The following is a 21,103-nucleotide window of genomic DNA, read 5'->3' as shown; positions in this document are numbered from 1 at the left end:
GGTCAGGAGATTGAGACCATCCTGGCTAACACGGTGAAACTCCGTCTCTACTAAAAAAATATAAAAAATTAGCGACGTGTGGTGGCGGGTGCCTGTGGTCCCGGCTACTCGGGAGGCTGAGGCAGGAGAATGGTGTGAACCTGGGAGGCAGAGCTTGCAGTGAGCCAAGACTGCGCCACTGCACTCCAGCCTGGGCGACAGAGCCAGACTCCGTTTCAAAAAAAAAAAGAAAAAAAAGAAAAAAGGTCAATTTTACTATACGACAATTTAATATTATGTATATATTTATATACAGAAATATACCAATGCTTACTTCCAAATTTAATATAAATTAACTGGAATTCTAGCTTTCTGGTACATCAGCAGACCAAATCAATTATTTAATATCATTATTTTAAACATTTTGTAGGCCATAAGGTCAGTATGAAAGTATCTTATACCAGTAAGAAAGTACTCAAAAAATGATGAGGACCCATCAAAAGGACACAGAAACCAGCCTGAAGGGGCTCCTACTGGTCAAATCTGGGAAATTTGAGCAGTAAAATAAATAATGGTGGTTACAGATTATAACTTTCAGAAAAATGCAGAAATCCATGGTTCAGACTAATATAATAAATGAAAATTTAAAAGTTTGATGGTGAATGGGATATTTACATAGTCAAAATATCTCCCCACAAAATGCTTATTAAAAAAGGAAAAAGAAGCCACTTTAAATATGTAAGGTGGGCATACATGTTTGGCGGCCATACCTAATTTTTCCTACCTTTTTGTATTCTAAAAATTTTCATAATAAAAGTCAAAATAAAATAAAATAGAAGGAAATAAAAATAATCACAGGAAGTATTAGGGGAAAAACAGTATAACAGAAATTAATCCAAGAGGCAGGGTGCAGTAGCTCACGCCTGTAATCTTTGGGAGGCTGAGGCAGGCGAATCACCTGAGGTCCGGGATTCGAGACCAGCCTGACCAACATGGTGAAAATCCATCTCTATTAAAAATACAAAATTAGCCAGGCACAGTGGTGCACACCTGTAGTCCCGGCTACTCGGGAGGCTGAGGCAGGAGAATTGCTTGAACCCAGGAGGCAGTGGTTGCAGTGAGCCTAGATCAGGCCATTGCACTCCAGACTGGGCGACAAGAGCAAACTCTGTCTCCAAAAAAAAAAAAAAAGAAAGAAAGAAAGAAAGAAATTAATTCAAGAGCCTGTTCTTTGAAATACAATACATTATCTTATCAAGAAAAAATAGCAATAGGAAATAACTAGAGAATCAAATATTTTATAAGATTTTCAAGGCTGCTTCACATAATTGTACTAATAAACATAAAATCTGGATCAAAGCACAATTTTATTCTCATTACTAAAACTGTCTCAGGAAATAACCATGAAAGAAATCAAGAAAGTTATCAAAGATCTTTGAAGTTTTTTAAACATTTGGGGAGCAAATCATGCCTTGGTAACTGTTCCAGCCATCAGCTGACAAAGATCCATTTCTTGCTACCACACTGTCAAATCTTGTTTTCTCATGGTGTCAGTTTCTATGCAGGAGTCTCTACGCTTATTGAATATTTTATTGTATGTTGTCTCTACACCATTTTGTAAAAACAAGCAGCACATGGAAAACTGGAATTGCTAATCCTAGTGACAAAAATTATGGACACCCTTAGCTTAATAGAAAGTTGGAAATTATTAGATATTAAGTGTGTCAAAGCTTTAATTACAATAAGACACACAGTAAGAGTAAGGAGTTGGAACAGTTATTCACTTCTGACCACCACCACCTCGTACCTTGCCAGATCAGTACCCCAACTATAATTCTTTGACTCCACTGCAACCCACACCCCATGTGTTTACTTACCACCTTTTCAATGTCTTCACTCTTTATACAGTTTATATTCTATCATCCATCATTACATTTGCTGCCCTGCATACATCTCCAGTGCCCTTTGTCATTCTCAACTAGGAAAAACCTCAACTCTAGTTAAATCATTTTAATGACTGTTTTACAGCTGTAGCCATGAAGTCAACAATGGCTGGAGAAAAAACACAATCACATTAACTGACTTTAAATTCGTACCCACTATTCTTATGTGGGTCTTTGGCACAGCCTGAAATTCTACCTCTTTTCCATAATGTGTTCATTCTTCTATTTTATACGTCTTTCTTGTTAAATTTCCAAACCTACTCTTCTACCATCACTCTCAGTTGATGACCGTGCTTCAAATTCAAAGAAAAAAAAACCAGCATAAAAAAGAGAAATCTCGCCTTATCCTACCTTCATATCTATCTACCACCTGCATCTGTGCCCATAAGCTACGCCTTTCCTCCAGGTTTGTAAGAATGAACCTTCTGTACTCACATGATCAGCTCCCCCAGTTGTGCTTTAAATCCCAATACTGTCACCCACTCAAGGAAATCACTCCAGTAATCGTTCTCCTCTCTCCTGCATGTTCAATCTTTCCTTTGCACTAGACCATTCCTATGAACATATAAACATGCTATAATTTCTTCCATTTAGCCACTGCTTTGTTTCTCTCCTCCCATTTATTATAGAAACACTTCTCAAAAGATTGTCTAAACTTGCTGTCTCTGCTTCCTCTGTTTTCATTCTCTGTATTGAACACAACCCACGAAGGCTTTCACCCCCACCAGTCCACTCAGCCCGTTCTTGTCAACCTCAGACCTCAATAATGACTTCCGTGTTGCTAAGCGGTCAAGTTTCAATGGTTATCTTACTTGATCATTTCACCATCAGCACCATTTAACATACCTGATACCCTTTCTTGAAATATTTTCTTTCTCTGACTTTCCCTCCTATTTCCCACCTTCTTACTTAGTGCCCTTTGCTGTTCCTCCCTCTTCTTGACTCTTAAATGCTAGAGTGCCCCAGGGCTTAGTCCTCTTCTTACCTATGTATACTCGCTGTGATGGTGATCTTATTTCCTCTTGTGGCTGTAAATATCATCTTTTTGCTAAATGTTGCCAATTTTTTAACTCCAGTGCTGGAACTCCATATAGTGCATCCATCTGCCTAATATACATCTTCACTTGGATGTGCATTATGTATCTCTAATTAAATGTCTGAAACTATACTTTTGATTTCAGGCTCCTTCTGTAGGTTTCCCCATCTTGATAAATAGTCCCTTCATCTTTCCTGTTGTATAGGCCAAAAAACCTTGGATCACCCTGGACTCTTTTCCTCTGATAGTCCAAATCTAATCAATCCATCAGTAAATTCTATGGTCTCTTCCTTCAAAACATATCAGAATTTTTGTTCACCACTTCTACTGCTACTACCCTTGTCCAAACCACCACTACCTCTTTTCTGTATTATTGGAACTTCTTCTTTAGTGGTCTTTCAGCTTCTATCCTTGCCTCTCCACATTGTGCTGTCATTGCAGCTGCCAGAATGATACTCTGAGTAAATCAGATCATGTTACTTTTCAACCTAAAATTTCCCAATGACTTCCTATTTTCTCCAGAATCAAAGTCCTTAAAATGGTTGACAAGATCCAATATGAAAAAATGTCCTGCCATCTTACTCTTCAAATCTCAACCTCCACTATTCTCCCTCACATACTGATTCCAACCCAGAATTGGAATGTAAAGCATTCTAGAACTACTTTGTTAAAGATTTTATCTAAAAGACATGGAAAAATAAACGGCTGTTTTATTTTACTTTGCTTTACTTGTACGTATTTAAGTATGTATGCAGGTATTATCTCCATGGGAGCAGAAAACCACTTTAATAGCTAAGTGTATCATTAAACTTTCACACACATTCATGGACTTTCTTTTGTACAAAATGAGCTCCTAAAAATGTCAATGAAAATGGAATTTATTGTTTCACTGGATAGCTTTTCAAACCAATAGGAAAATATGAAATAGGCGACAAGTGCTACAGAGATAACTGGTTACCAATTTGGAGAGAAAAGAAAACCTAGACCTTTACAGTCCTTTCTTCAAAAGCAAATTAGATTATAAAGAGAAGAGATACTTAAGTGTAAAATATAAATTAACTAAAATAATACTAAAATCAAAACAGTGTGGTATCAGCAAAAGAAGAGACAAGTAAATCAATGGAACAGAATAGCGAGCCCAGAAATAGACCCAGATCAGTATAGTCAACTGACTACACTGACATTTGTTTAAACATTTGAAGAAACATTGTTTTGCTTATCTGTCTACAATAAGTTGGATAAAAAATATGATGGAGAAAATATACAATGGAAAAAAGATGTGATGCTGGAACAACTAGTGCTGTAACAACTGGACATCCACATGCAAAAAAATTTATCTAGACACAGATTTTATGCCCTTCACAAAAATTAACCCAAAATAGACGAGACTTAAATGTAAAATGCTAAACTACATGATATGGTTTGGATCTGTGTCCCCACCCAAATCTTACGTGGAAACTTAATCTCCAGTGCTGGAGGTGGGGCCTGGTGGGAGGTGACTGGATCTTGGGTGTGGTCCCTCATGAATGCTTTAGCACCATCCTCTCAGTGCTGCTTTTGTAATAGTGAGTGAGTGTGCATAATATCTGCTTGTTTAAAAGTGTGTAGCACTTCCCCCTACTTTCTCCTGCTCCAGCCATGTAATATGTTCCTGCGTTCCCTTCGCCTTCCACCATGATTGTAATATTCCTGAGGCCTCCCTAGAATCTGATGCTTCCATGCTTCCTGTACAGCCTGCAGAACCGTAAGCCAATTAAACCTCTTTTATTATTAAAAAAAATAATAATAATAATACTAAAAACATAAATGAATATAGTATATTTTTAATTTTGTAGTTTGGAAAATGAAATAAAGTCAGGTAACATCAAGGAGAGTCACAGACTTGTCTGTAAAAAATTCAAAACTTCAAAATACTTTTTAAATACTATCATTAAAGATAAAATATATTTTACAAGCTAAAAAAATTTCTTATTTTTTATTTGAGAAAAAAGATTCATATCCTAAATATATCAAGAGAACTTAGAAATCAATAATAACAAACGAACATCTCAATAGAAAATGGTCAATGGACAAGAAATGTACAATTCTTAGAAGAAAAAAATGAAAACATATAAAATATATTCAACCTCCAAAGTAATCAAATAATGTGAAAAAAACCACAAACAAACAATGAGCTACATCTCTAACCTATGTAACTGGAAAAGATTAAAAAAAGACAACATTCAATGAGCTGTCTCACTTTCAGAGGTGTTACATACTGGCCCGCTAATCATTTCTGGAGAGTAGTTTAGAACTAGGTATTGAAATTTTTAAAATACGTATTTTTTTGATCCAGATTTTCACTATTAAGTATTTACCCTAAAGATATAATCAGACAACTTTTCAAAAATGTACATCTAAGAGTTCCCACAGTGGTGTTATTGATCAATTCAAAATACATGAGGTAGCCTAAATATCCACTCACATATTATTCTTTAAATTATATTTTGGTACATTCAAATAGTAAAATTTATGAAGTGATAACAATTGACATGAAATATTCTATAATATACTATTAGGTGAAAAAAATTACAAGTTTCAAAATACCATATATATTATAATTCCCACCTCTAGGATTTCAAGTGATTTTTTCCTCTTTACGGTTTTTATATTATTTGGACTTTCTATACGTGAGCTGTCTTTCAAAAACAGACAAAACAATAGGTACATTTTCATTTGAAAAAAGAGGTGAGGTGTTTGGCAAATTCTGGGTGTAAAAAGGGGCACCTCTATCTATTGGGAACTTCAACTCCTCAACTGGGGTCTCAGAACAGTCTGGTGGAAAAGGTGGTCAAGGAACTATTCAGTGCTTAATGCTGAAGGCTCAGTTCAGTACATTCTGCAGATAATTCAAACTGCAAGATAGCCTATATTTCTGATATTTAATATATTCTACATGATGGTGGTTTCCTTTGGCTAGACAATATGAAATGCAGTAAGATGAAAACATTTTCAGAAATCCTTTCCAAACACAATAAACTGATAAATTAACAAAGTAAAAATGATTACCTATCTCCCTTTGGTTTTCTTTTCTGTAGTGTCTTCCCTTTGGGTCTTCTTTCACTTCCTAAACAGGGGCTCCCACCAGGTCCTGTTACCCGTATTGACTCAAGGCCTTTGGAAGATTTTTTAAATGTGAATTCCACTGGTTCTCCTTCTTTTAGGCTTCTAAATCCTTCCATGAATAGTTTGCTCTGTAAAGAGCAGAAGAGGGTGGGGGAGAAAAAGAGAGATCAAAATTATCATTGCTTTATAAATTATCTCTATAATTTTAACAAAGAAAGATACTCTGTCATGCATTACAAAAGTATAAAGTCTTAAGTTCAGTGAAACATATACCATTTTAAAGTTTCTTTTTGCAATACTGGCAGTGGGAGAAAAAAAATTTTAAGGCAATTTGGCAATACTTAGAAAAATTAAAATGTGCATATTCTTTGTCCCAGCAATTCCACAATTAATAATTCTACTACAGACATACACAAAGGCTCAAAAAGATACCACAGCACTGATTGGTAAAAAATAATTACATCTATCTGAACATCTATCAATGGGAAACTGATTAAATAAGTTATTAATATAATAGCACCATATAACATTATTAAGCCATTAAGAGAAGTTTTATTAGTTCTACATGTTCTAATGTAGAAAGATAAGCATGTCATATTGTTGAGTTAAAAAAAAAAGAGTTAAAGAACTGTGTCTACCATAATGCTATCTATGTAAAATTTTAATTTTGTTTATTTATTTTTGATATGGGACTCACTATGTTGCCCAAGCTGGTCTTGAACTTCTGGGATTTTCTAGCCTCAGCCTTCTGGGTAGCTGAGATAACAGGCACATGCAGAGTCCAGCTAAAGTTTTTAAAAGATATATGTTTATTATATAGAGATGTGGTCTGAAACAACAGACACTAGAGTCGTTTTCTCCAGTCCCATTCTAGAAAGGTAGCAAAGTTTTCTGGTATATACATTACTGCATCGTTTGAGCTTTTTATAATTTGAAAGGAAATCAGATTTCATATTTGAAAGATAGCTGATTTTTTGTAAAAATAACAATGTTCACCAATTACAAAATTGTTGATTTTGGTTTCAAATATTATTTGGCTCTTTCAATCCTCTTTTCATCAAAGTCAATGTGCCAGTTCAAAATATACTAAAAATAATTCAATCAGTAGTTTTATTTATTTTTTCAAACCCCTCTGTGTACATTTTACAGATCTAATTTAGAATATCATGTAGTTTTTAAAGACTCTCCTGAATTGGTGGGGCAACAGAAATAAAACATGATGGTAGAAGTCCTTAGTTCAAGTCCAGTTCTTTAAATAAACTGCTATATTGCTTTGAATAAGCCATTTGCTGTCGTTTCTGTTCATTTGTAAATTCAAAAGATTTGAGTTCTGAGTGACAACAAGACCACGAGAAAAAGGTTTTGTGGTCAAGTAAGTTTGTAAAACACTGTATGTTGTTTCTCTGCGAGAGACTCATATTAGCATATTAAAGTCTCAGGAATGTTCTCACCTCCCCAACTCCCACAAAACTAAAAATCTTTTTTAACTCAGCAGTTTCCTGACCTAATTGATCCCAGAGCCCCTTCTTTAAGTACAGATGACGAACATACTTAGAGAAATATTGGACCAGAAAATCTTCAATTCTCCAAGTCCATGACTCTAAAGGCAGCTAAATAATTACATGTAGCCAAATTATTACATAGAATAAATAAAAACAAAACTTCAAAAATTCATTGCAAAAGGAGACCATTCATTGTGAAAGAAAGCAAGACAGCCCATGAAAACAGGGTTATTAACCTGCTTCTAGTGCAGGTCACCTGACATAGTGAAATCTTTCATGTGGAAGTCTGCAATTTGGCAGCACCTTTTCTGCTCTCTGATGAAATGTTGGGGGAAAAAAAATCACAACTGCCTACATTCTTTAAAATAATAAAGTATTATTATTAAAGCTATTTTAACATTTCTAAAGCATCTTCTCATTTTTTCCTAAGCTTTCTCCTCACTAATTATAAATAGTTATTTTGCTTTCATTTCCTTTCTCCCTCTCCACTCAAGAAGGTACAGATTATTTCTCTTTCACAGATGAAATGGAGCATAGTTCAGCTACTGAAATTATGAGAACAAAGAAACAGCATTTTTTATTAGAGCTATCATATGTTCATATGTTTTGTTTTGGCAACAAAAACTCTATCACTGGGCTAAGCGCGGTAGCTCACGCCTGTAATCCCAGCACTTTGGGAGGCCAAGGCGGGCAGATCACCTGAGGTCAGGAGTTCAAGACCAGCCTGGCCAACGTGGCAAAACCCCGTCTCTACTAAAAAAATACAAAAAATTAGCCGGGCGTGGTGGCACTCGCCTGTAATCCCAGCTACTTGGGAGGCTGAGGCAGAAGAATCAGTTGAACCTGGGAGGCGGAGGTTGCAGTGAACGGAGATCGAGATCATGTCACTGCACTCCAGCCTGGGCAATGGAGTGGAAACCCTGTCTCAAAAAAAAACAACCAAACAAACGAACAAAACTCTATCACTTATCTCCTCATAGCTCTTAGTGCACTTTTGTAGGAGTTGGTGCATAGTTCCTAGTGAACTCAATTAAGCTGGTATACTTTCACTTAATTTAATTTTCCATTATTATGATTTTTGATAGGTATCTTATAAGTGAACTGCTTTTCCAAATCTAAAGTAAAATTCCAGCTCTTACAAACTAATAAATTCTAGCTGTTCTTCATGATATTCTGAAAGAATACTTTAAAAAGTTCTATCATATATGTCCCCCTCCCCAAATTAGTCCATAAGGCAATTTAGTTTCATAATACTTGGCAAAAATATATATATATATAATATATATTATATATATATATCCATAAGAAACTATAATGGCTTTGCAAGAAAAAGACAAGAATTCACACAGAATACTCTGTCTTTGCTATTAGACCAAAATAGCTGCTACATAGGTGGAAAAGATTGTTGAAAGGTAAGGAATTAGCTCCCTGTATTTGTTCCCCCAAAAATCAACTTATCCCCTTAACTTGCCAATTTTTATTGAAGGTTTCTCCATTTTTCCAATTACACTGGTTCCAATGCTTACTTTTACCCAAACCGTTTATGGAATCTTGTTTATTTTTGCTTCCTATCTCTCCTCTCTCATCTGCCCCATCCACTTCATTGGATTGCTATCACCCTACTTCAGGTCTTAACTATTGCTGGGATTCAGAAAACAATACAACAAAAAAGAAAACTTTAGAAGCAGAAGTTTTTCTCTGACCTTCTCCAGTCTTCCTGTTTCTCAGTCTCATTTCCCCGCAAGGCTAGCCATAGAAACTGGAATCCCTCTTCTCCAAGGTAGGTTACAGAACCAGAACCCCTTTTCCCCAAAGCCAGCCATAAAACCTAAAAACATTACTCTAATTCCATCCCCACCCGGACCTTTCTGTGCAAAAACTGACCTACCTTGTTTGACTCTGAGTCAGTAAAACCTCCAATCAGAGAAGATCCTGCCCATACCCAAAAGGCAGGAATGCATGCTCAGAGAGGCCAAGAAAAATCTAGACAGACAGACCTTGCTGGGTTTCCCTACTCAGTCTGTTAGCATTAGATCATACATAATCTTTTTGTCCAATTATATTTCTTTACAGCTGTCTATACTTTGTTAAACATATGCCTAAAAATGTACAATTTCCCCTGAATTTTTGAATCATCATTCTGGAGGCTCCTGTGTCACGGTAAAACTATGATCAAATAAACTTGTAAGCCTTTTCTCCTATTAATCTGCCTCTTGTCAGTAATTTTTAGTGAATCTTCAGAAGGCAAAGGGAAAGTTTACACTATCTTCTACCAAGATAAGTGTAATAGTTTCTTCACTGGCATCTCAGCATCACAACTGCTCATTACTCTACATCATCTTCCATACCTGCACATTCTCTCTCAATAAATCTTAGCCTGTTAAGTCCCTTGTCTCAAAAATCTACAATTCTGCTCTTAGGTTGTAGGTGAGATCCTTCATAATCTTACCTTACTTACATTTTCCACTTCATTTCCCATTACTCTAAAACACAATCCCTCCATTAGTAAAACTGGATAACTTATATTTCTCTGAATATTTTCTCATTTCTGTATTCTATCTTATTCCAGTTGGGGATGTACTCTCCTAGTCATGGCTTTCTATTAAAATCTTACTTGGTAAGACCTCAACAGCAAGGCAAAAATAGACAAAAAAGACTTAAACTAAAAAGCCTCCTTCTTCACAGCAAAAGAAATAATCAACAGAGTGAACAGACACCCTGCGGAATGGGAGAAAATATTTGCAAATTAGTTATCTGACAGGTAGATTAATATCCAGAATATACAAGGAACTCAAACAACAACAAAAAATAGTGAGCAAAGAACATGAATAGACATTTTGCAAATAAGACATACAAATGGCCAACAGGTGTATGAAAAATGTTCAACGTCACATCACTAATCATCAGAAAACCACAATGAAATATCATCTTACCACAGTCAGAATGGCTATTATTAAAAAGATGTTAGCAAGGATGTGGGGAAAAAGAGAACTCTTATACACTGTTGGTAGGAATGCAAATTAGTACAACCTTTATAGAAAACAGCATGAAGATTTACCAAAGAACTAAAAATGGAATTACTATTCGATTTAGCAATCCCACTACTGGGTATTGACCCAAAGGAAAAGAAATCAATATATCAAAGATAACCACACTTGTATGTTTTGCACAGCCCTATTCACAATAGCAGACATGGAATCAAACTATTTATCAATGGATGAGTGGATAAAGAAAATGTGGTGTATATATATACACAATGGATATTATTCCACCGTGAAAAAGAACAAAATCATGTCTTCTGCAGCAATATTAACGGACTGCAGGTCATTATCTTAAGTGAAAAAAGCCAGGCACAGAAAGTCAAATATCACATGTTCTCACTAATAAGTGGATGCTAAAAAATTTGTACGCATGGATGTAAAGAGTGCAATGATAGGCCAGGCGCGGTGGCTCACGCTTGTAATCCCAGCACTTTGGGAGGCCGAGGTGGGCGGATTACGAGGTCAGGAAATCAAGACCATCCTGGCTAACACAGTGAAACCCCGTTTCTACTAAAAATACAAAAAAAAATTAGCCGGGCGTGGTGGTGGGCGTCTGTAGTCCCAGCTACTCGGGAAGCTGAGGCAAGAGAATGGCGTGAACCCGGGAGGAGTAGCTTGCAGTGAGCCGAGATCCCGCCACTGCACTCCAGCCTGGGCAACACAGCGAGACTTCGTCTCAAAAAAAAAAAAAAAAAAAGAGTGGAATGATAGACAATAGAGACTCAGAAGGGTGAGGGGTTGGGAGGGAGGTGGATGATGAGAATTCAATTTTTAAAATTCATTCTGGCACATATTTATTTAAGAATTATAAAAATATTGGCTTTCAGCCTGGGTGCAGTGGTTCATGCCTGTAATCCCAGCACTTTGGGAGGCCGAGGGAGGTAGACTGCTTGAGCTCAGGAGTTCTAGGCCAGCCTGTGCAACATGGCAAAACCCCATCTCTACAAAAAAATACAAAAAATTAGCTGGGCATGGTGGCACACACTTGAGGTCCCAGCTACTAGGGAGGCTGCAGTGAGCTGAGGTCTCAATACTGCACTTCATGCTGTTTTCTGTAACAGCCTGGGTGACAGAGACCCTGACTCAGGAAAAAAAAAAAAAAATCCTTGCTGTATTTGCTTTCCTCTTCCCAACAAACCATTTAAAAAGGATTTTTAAATAACATTAACAGGGGCCAGGTGCAGTGGCTGATGCCTGTAATCCCAACATTTTGGAAGGCTAAGGTGGAAGAATTGCTTGAACCGTGGTCAAGGTTGCACCTACCCACGATTACGCCACTGCACTCCAACTTGGGCAACAGAGCAAGACCCATTCTCAAAAAAAAAAAAAAAGAATAACAGGAATAAGGAGTCAACTGAAAATAGTATGAATGCTATCGTTTATTTGCCAATTATTTTTACCCAGGGCTCCAGATAGTAATGGCTTATTCATCTCTCTTGACACAGGCTTTTTCTCTCCAACTAGATTGGGAAGTGGCTACAGTTTAATAACTGATTCTCCTTAGAAATCAGAGTATTTTTTTCTCTAGGAGGCATAAACTGACTTCCAGTTCAAGATGGCAGGCTAAACAGACCAAGTGAGGTGCTTCACGTTACTCTTTAAAAGCCATCAAAATGACAAACTAGTAAAAAGAAAGATTCACAATAAAGAAGAGAATGAGAGATGCATCAGCAGAAAACCAAATTCAATAAATTTCTAGAAGTTTGAGTGCTGACTGATAACTGAGTTGAAGGAGTCACACCCAAGAAAATTAACAGAAGGAGCTGCAGCAGAAGTAGGAACCAAGATTCCTAATAGAACCCGGAGAAACTCTGCTTACACACATGTATGATGAAGGGTAAGAACGAGCAATGGGCTTGAAAACAGGGAGGTTAATGAAAGGTTTGTGTAAGGACCAGATTCCCATTTCATTCTCACATACCATTCCTACCTACACATGTGAAAACAGGCAAACATGGCCTTAAGGCAAATAATATGAGGCCCTTCTCTAAAGAGACTGAAGGAAATATCCAGGCAAGCGGTAAAATATTGGATCCTGTGCATACACCCCTATTCATTCTGACAATGAGAAGACCACTGGTGTAAAAACTGGCTCTCTACCCACTGGACCTTAAATCATTCCTATCCCTCATTCATGTATCTGAAGGGTCAACCAAGAATCATAAAACATACAGCATAATTAAGAAAGACCAGATGGGCGCGGTGGCTCACGCCTGTAATCCCAGCATTTTGGGAGGCTGAGGCAGCTGGATTGCCTAAGGTCAGGAGTTCAAGACCAGCCTGGCCAACATAGTGAAACCCCATCTCTACTAAAAATACAAAAAAATTAGCTGGGTGTGGTGGCGGGCACTTATAATCCCAGCTACTAGGGAAGCTGAGGCAGGAGAATCACTTGAACCCGGGAGGCGGAGGTTGCAGTGGGCTGAGGTTGTGCCACTGCACTCCAGACTGGGCAACAAGAGTGAAACTCCAACTCAAAAAAAAAAAAAAAAAAAAAAGAAAAGAAAAGAAAGACCAACATAAATGAGAGAACAAAAGAAATTTTATACACCATCTATTTAGTATATCCAGAGCTATTTGAGACATCAATAAAAGATTTTAAACAACCAGAGAATTTAAAAAGCACTCTCAGAAAATTCTGAAATGACTAAGTGGCTTAGAAGTGAAAGATTAGAAAATGGAAGGGGAGGGGATGATATGGGAGGTGAGGAAGGAAGAAAGGAAGGAAGCAAATACATGAGACAAACACAAAAACAAATGAGAAATACAGAGGATGAATTCAAAAAGACAAATATTTAACTTTAACTTGATTTCCAGGGAAAGGGAATACATAAAATAGAGAAACAGAAAGAAAAATTATGAAATGAATAATACAAAGGAGGGGTCTATACCATACAGAAGCATTATAGAAGCTTTACACGTGAGGTGTATTTTTGAGTGCATGGAGAGAGAGTGAGATTCTAATGGAGATTGAAGACAGCAGTCCAAACTGAGCTAATGGTACCATATACTTGTGCGGCAGGAATAGTTAATACAATGTTTGAGGATGGCAAGGAGAGTAGTTTAAGTGTATCATTGTGAAGTGAGAGACCAAAAATGAGGTTGTAAAATGCAAGCTAGAGTCATATCACGGAAATTTTTTTTTTTTTATTTAAGAGTAAGGGTCTCACTCTTTGCCCAGGCTGTAGTGCAGTAGCGTAATCACAACTCACTGTAGTCTTGACCTCCTGGACTCAAGCAATCCTCCTGCCTCAGCCTCTCAAGTAGCTAGGACCACAAGTGCACCCTACCATGCTTGGCTACTTTTAAAATGTTTTTGTAGAGATGGAGTCTCACTATGTTGCCAAGACCAGTTTCACTAGGCTGGTCTTGAACTCTGGCTTCAAGCAATCCTCCTGCCTCAGCCTCCCAAAGTGTTGGGATTACAGGCATGAGGTAGCATACTCAGCCAATGGAAACTTTTGATTGACATCTTAAGCACTTTATTATATCTAACACAAATATTTCTTTCTAAAATTATTTCTCTATTTTCAAATTTCAACTTCTTTATTTGAGATTTAGGGGGTACCTGTGCAGGTCTGTCACATGGGTATACTGCATGACGCTGAGGTTTAGGGTATGATTGATCCCACCACCCAGGTAATGAGCATATTACCCAATAGTTAGTTTTTCAACCCTTGCCCCTCTCCCTCCCCTCCTTCTCTAGTAGTCCCCGGTGTCTATTGTTGCCATATTTATGTCCATGAGAACCCATGTTTAGCTCCTACTTATAAGTGAGAACATGCAATATTTGGTTTTCTGCTCCCTCATTAATTTGCTTAGAATAATGGGCTCCAGCTGCAAAAACTGAAAAAACACTCAGAGCCCCAGTTTCCTTGTCTGTAAACTAGGGATAATATATTTCAGGAATACAAAATATCTCATAAGGTTATTGTTGGATCCCAAATAAATGTACAATGCCTAGAACAATGCTCAGTACATTGACTAGTTGTTCAATAAACACTTTAAACTATTTTTATAAGTATCCAGTCTGCTTCCCTATCTGCTGACACAGAGATGGAAGAGGTGGGAGAAGACAAACATGTATGCAGAATCTATTCAGTAACAGGTACTGTGCTGAATGCTTTCACCTGCTATCTCATATGCTCAACCCATCCTTACCCCTCACCCACACTTGGCAAATATCTGTACATTACTGAGTTTCAGTTTAAACATTACCTCATCTTCAAAGCCTTTATGATATTCTTAAGCAAATACAGGTACTCCTTTTCCAGTGCTCCAATTATGTATGGTATATATCACCATTATAACACATGATACTACATTACATTATAATGTGTCTGTTATCTTTCTTTTTTTTTTTTTTTTTTTGAGACAGGGTCTTGCTGTCACTCAGGCTGGAGTGCAGCAGCACAATCTTGGCTCACTCCAACCTCTACCACTCAGGCTCAAGGGCTCCTCTCACTTCAGGCTCCCAAGTTGCTGGGACCACAGGTGTATACCACCACACCCAGCTGTTTTTTTTTTTTGTTTTTTTGTTTTGATTTTCATTACAGATGGGGTCTTGCCAAGTTGCTCAGGCTGGTCTTGAACTACTGAGCTCAAGCAATCCACCCAACTCAGCCTCGCGAAGGGCTGGGATTACAGGCATGAGCCACCGCGCTCTGCCAATGTGTCTGTTTTCTTATAAAGCTACTAACTTCTTGAAAGGAAAGATCATAATTTTTCATTTACATGCCTAAAACCATCCCTGAAACATAGCAGGTGTTCAGCATATATTTGAAGCAGAGAGGGAGAATCAGGATGGTGGGGAACAAGGGAAAGAGGGAGGGAGGGAGGCAGAAAAAAGTAGCTGTGACTTTTTCTCACTTAGATGAGGACATCAAGAGTCCCAAGGTCCTATCTGATGACAGGCAGAACCAGGACTCAAAGCCAGATCATTTGACATAAAAAGCCCTTGTCTATCATAATGCTTAATATAACATTCTCTGGAATATTTCAAATGTCCCTCAACAACATAATCACAATATTAAAGTTTAGAATCTTGAAACTACATGCCACAGGTAGGCCACCCTACTCAACCCATGCTCACCTTTTATCCTTTAATTTTCTGAACTTTTAAAAATTTACTATAAAACTTCTTAGCTGACACAATGAATCATAAGAAATGGGTGCTTTTATGATAGAGTATTTTGTTTTTATCCTTTAATTTTCTGAACTTTTAAAAATTTACTATAAAACTTCTTAGCTGACACAATGAATCACAAGAAATGGGTGCTTTTATGATAGAGTATTTTGTTTTACTGCTCCTCTTTGAAAATAAGAGGTACTTAATAGATGATGGCTGAAGAAATTTTTAAAATCCCTATCAAATCTATACTTCTATGGTATTAATGTTGCACTGTTGAAATAATACTATATTTCAAGTAGATCTTATAAAAATATCTCTGATTTTACATGGAGTGGCAGAATAGTACATCTATGTACACTATCTAATTTAAGGATGTATACTATAAGCCTAGAACACTTTTTCATTATACTTCCCATAGTAAGCTTTGTTTCCTATTTTCCTCTCCATGTGAAATTTTAATAACACAAATATACTGAATATTTACTTATGTACTGTAGCTCTTTGGAAGACTACAAACCACTACAGTATCTGGCATGGTATTGCCTCTACAAGAACTAATTTTCATTTCTTGGTTGTGATATCATGCTCTAAGAATGCATGTCCTCAACCACTTAAAAATGCAAAAATGTGTAACTGAAAAGCCAGTGGATAAACTAAAATGGAATTTTAAAAATATCATATTAACACAGACAGCAGCAGAAAGACATAAAACAGTTACCAAAGAAATGAGATAAACAGAAGAATATCAAAATGGTAGATCTAAATCCAACCATATGAACAGTTACATTAGGTGTTAAATTAGGATTTAACACTCCAACCAAAATGCAGAGATTTATCAAATTGATAAAAAAGCAAGACCCGACTCTTTGCCGTCTACATCTACAAAAGAGCCACTTTAACTATAAAGATATATAAAAATAAAAAATCAGAGCACAGAAAAAGACAATCATGTAAACAATAATAAGGCTACAGCTGTGTTATATTACTAAAAGTAGACTTTAAGATAAAGAGTATTATCAAAAATAAAGAAGGACATTTCATAATGGAATTTTTAAAAACTCATTAAGAAGGCATAACAATCATAAATGTGTATGTGCCCAGTAACAGAGCTTTGAGATGCACAAATCAAGAACTGACAGAATTATAAAGAGAATTAGACAAATTCCAAGCATAGCTGGAGACTTTTCTTATAAGCCACCCTCTACAGTTAACAGAACAACTGGGGGAAAAATTCATTTAAGACACATTAACTTTTAAAAAACACCATCAAGCAATTTAACCTATTTGAGATTCATTTGTTCTCTGATCAAAAGAGAAGTAAAATAGAAACCATAATGATAAATAAAAAGATAAATAATTATAAATATTTGTAATTACACAGTATACTTTTAATTGACCTGATAATGCAAAAAAAAAAATCACGGGAAATTTAAAAATTTTTAAACCAAATGATAATAAAAAACACAACATATCAAAATTTGTGGGATGCAGCTAAAACCATTTATGAAGGAAAATTTAGATTTAAGTACTTTATTTATTTATTTATCTCTTTTTTAAAAGGCCAGGTACAGTGGCTTACATCTATAATCCAACACTCTGGGAAGCCCAGGCAGGAAGACTGCTTGAGGCCAGGTGTTCATGACCGCCTGGGAAACACAGTAAAACCCTGTCGCTATAAAAAAAAATTTAAGGCCAGGTGCAGTGGCTCACGCCTGTAATTCCAGCATTCAGGAAGCTGAGGTGGGCAGATCACCTGAGGTCAGGAGTTCAAGACAAGCCTGGCCAACATGGTGAAACCCCATCTCTACTAAAAATATAACAAAAATTAGCCAGGCGTGGTGGTGGGTGCCTGTAATCCCAGCTACGCAGGAGGCTGAGGCAGAAGAATTGCTTGAACCCGGGAAACGGAGGTTACAGTGAGCCGAGATCGCGCCACTGCACTCCAGCCTGGGCAACAAGAGTGAAACTCCGTCTCAAAAAATAAAATATTTTTTAAATTGGCTAGGCATAGTGGCACATGCCTGTATTCCCAGATACCTGGGAGGCTGTAGTGGGAGGATCACTTGAGCCTAAGAGGTTGAGGCTGTAGTGAGCTGTGATTGTGCCACTGTATTGCAGCCTGGGCCACAGAGTGAGATTCTGTCTTAAAAAAAATAATAAAACAGAGAGGTTTCAAAGAACATCATAGGGTTTCAAACTAAGAAGCTACAGAAAGTGCAAAGGAAACTCAAAGTTGGTAGAAGAAAATAATAGGAACATAAATCAATAAAATAGGGTAAAAAACAATAGAGAAAAGTAAAGACAGCTAAAAGTCAGTGCTTTCAACAAAATTGATAAACCCTTAGGTAGAAACACAAGAGAAAAATAAAGAACACAAATTATCAAAATCAGGAATCAAAGAGGGCCCGTCACCACCAATCCCACAGACATTAAAAGGAGAGCAAGGAAATATTACAAATAAATGATTGCAATAAAATTGACAACGTAGATCATCTCTAGGAACAAAAGGTCGCTTAAAAAATAGATCAGATTAAGTTGTATAATTTTTTTTATTAAGGCTAACAAAATGTAAATTTTTTTTTTTTTTTGAGACAGGGTCTCACTGCTATGGCCCAGGCTGAAGTGCAGTGGTGTGACCACAGCTCACTGCAGCCTCAACTTCCTGGTAATCCTCCCACCTCAATCTCTCGAGTAGCTGGGACAACAGGCACATGCCACCACACCGGGCTTATTTTTTGTAGAGACAGGGTTTTGCCATGTTGTCCAGGTTGGTCTCTAACTCCTGGGCTCAAGCAATCCTCCTGCTTCGACCTCCCAAAGTGCTGGGATTATAGGTATGAGCCACTGCACTTGGCCAGAACGTAACTTGATTTTTAAAAGTAAGCAAATGACTTGAACTGATATGCCTACTTAAAAAAAAAGATACCTAAATAGAAAATAAGCACATGAGTAATCAACATCATTAGGCTTCAAAAAAAAATGGGAATTAAAACCACAATGCAGCCGGGTGCAGTGGCTCACACCTGTAATCCCAGCAGTTTGGGAGGCAGAGGCAGGCGGATCACCTGAGTTGAGGAGTTCACGACCAGCCTGACCAACATGGAGAAACTCTGTCTCTACTAAAAATACAAAATTAGCCGGGCTTGGTGGTGCACGCCTGTAATCCCAGCTACTCGGGAGGCTGAGGCAGGAGAATCGAGCCTGGGAGGTGGAGGTTGCAGTGAGCTGAGATTGCGCCATTGCACCCCAGCCTGGGTAACAAGAGCAAAACTCCGTCTCAAAACACAAACAAACAAAAAAACCACAATGCAATACACAGCCACTAGAATGGCTTAAAAGTTGGTGAGGATGTGTAACTACTAAAATTCTTATATACTGCTGGTAGGAATATAAAATGGTAGATCTACTTTGGAAAAAGTTTGGCAATCTCCTATAGAATTAAACATATACCTGCCCTATGACCCCAGGTTCCATGGCTAGGCTTTTATGCAAGAGAAATTAAAACACATGTTCACACAAAGACTTGTGTGCAAATGTATATTAGGGGTTTATCCATAATAGCCCAAAACTGAAAACAGTGTAGATATCCTTCAATGATAGAACAGATAAACAACTTTTGCTATGTACAATACTACTGAGCAATGAAAAGGAATGAATCACTGGGATACACATCATAATAGTTGTCAAAAACTGAGAAGGGTTTTTGGTTTTACCTGAAGTACAAGCTAGCAAATAAATTAGCCTGCCAAAATTTCACAGAAGGTGGTAGAATGCATGATACTACAGGGTCAGAAACAAAGGATAGGGTTTTTGTTTGTTTGTTTATTTTTGTTTTTTGTTTTTTTTTGGAGATGGAGTCTTGCTCTGTCACCCAAGCTGGAGTGCAATGGTGTGATCTCAGCTCACTGCAACCTCCACCTCCCGGGTTCAAGCGATTCTCCTGCCTCAACCTCCTGAGTAGCTGGGATTACAGGCACCCGCCACCATGCCCAGCTAATTTTTGTATTTTTTAGTAGAGACAGGGTTTCACCATGTTGGTCAGGCTGGTCTCGAACTCCTGACCTCAGGTGATCCACATGCCTCAGCCTCCCAAAGTGCTGGGATTACAGGTGTGAGCCACCGCACCCAGCCCAAGGTCGGTTTATTTTATTTTTTGTTTGAGACGGAACTTGCTCTGTCACCCAGGCTGAAGTGCAGTGGCGCAATCTCGGCTCACTGCAACCTCTGCCTCCTGGGTTGAAGCAATTCTCCTGCCTCAGCCTCCCGAGTAGCTGGGATTACAGGCGCCTGCCACCACACCCGGCTAATTTTTGTATTTTTAGTAGAGATGGGGGTTTCACCATGTTGGCCAGGCCAGTCTCGAACTCCTGACCTTGTGATCTGCCTGCCTCGGCCTCCTAAAGTGCTGGGATTACAGGCATGAGACACCACACCTGGCCGGCAGTTTATTTGTTTATTTTTATTTTTTTGGAGAGACGGAGTCTCACTCTTTCACCCAGGTTGGAGTGCAATGGCACGATCTCAGCTAACTGCAACCTCCACCTCCCGGGTTTAAGTGATTCTCCTGCCTCAGCCTGCAGCTGGGATCACAGGCGCATGCCACCATGCCCAGCTAATTTTTGTATTTTTAGTAGAGACGGAGTTTCTCCATATTGGCCAGGCTGGTTTTGAACTCCTGACCTCAGGTGATCTGCCTGCCTTGGCCTCCCAAAGGACAGTTTATTTTTTAACAAGAGCAGTTGCTTCAATTCCCACAGGGTCATGTAAAGAAGGTCAGATGAGACCTATACACCCAGAGGGTTGCATTAACAAGAGAGGAACACTGCCGGGCAGGCACAGTGGCTCACGCCTATACTCCTAGCACTTTGGGAAGCTGAGGTAGGCAGATCACTTGGGCCCAGGAGTTAAACACCAACCTGGCAACATGGTGAAATCCTGTCCCTACAAAAAATACAAAAATTAGCCAGGCATTGTGACATGTGTCTGTAGTCCCAACTACTCTAGAGGCTGAAGTGTGAGGATCACCAGAGCCCAGGGAGACAGAGGCTGCAGTGAGCCATGATCATGCCACTGCACTCCAGCTTGGGCAATAGAGTCAGACTCTATCTAAAAAAATAAAAAGGAGGAACACTGATGTTAGTTAGGGAAACTGAATTTTTTGTAATGGGCAGTAAGCATACTGGCCCTTTATTTTGGAAGGAAACACAAGCCTATGTTCCAAGGCTATTAGCATATTATAAACATTTTGAAAAGATACTCTGGAACAAAGGAGAGTCGGCTTCACTCACAAGAGATGCAGCAATCTGAGTGAGAGATGCAAGGAAAGTTATCTCCCAACAATAGCAAGTAAAAACAGCTTTATAAAA

The 21,103-nt window shown here is 38.0% G+C and overlaps 1 protein-coding gene across 4 annotated transcripts in view; it reads right to left on the bottom strand.

The window, feature by feature from the left end:
* LIN28B (lin-28 homolog B) overlaps window positions 1–21,103 on the bottom strand; it is a 142,327-nt gene that overhangs the window by 51,299 nt on the left and 69,925 nt on the right. For all 4 annotated transcript variants that reach the window (XM_009451721.3, XM_001143220.5, XM_009451723.5 and 1 more), the window contains one exon: window positions 6,007–6,191. In XM_009451721.3, coding sequence (XP_009449996.1) covers window positions 6,007–6,191 — 185 coding nt within the window. The remainder of the gene's footprint in view (window positions 1–6,006; window positions 6,192–21,103) is intronic.

This window comes from Pan troglodytes, chromosome 5 (assembly GCF_028858775.2).
Source record: "Pan troglodytes isolate AG18354 chromosome 5, NHGRI_mPanTro3-v2.0_pri, whole genome shotgun sequence".
Lineage (NCBI taxonomy): Eukaryota > Metazoa > Chordata > Mammalia > Primates > Hominidae > Pan > Pan troglodytes.
Note: the sequence above shows the minus strand (reverse complement) of the source record. Positions and strands in the feature narration are given on the sequence as shown.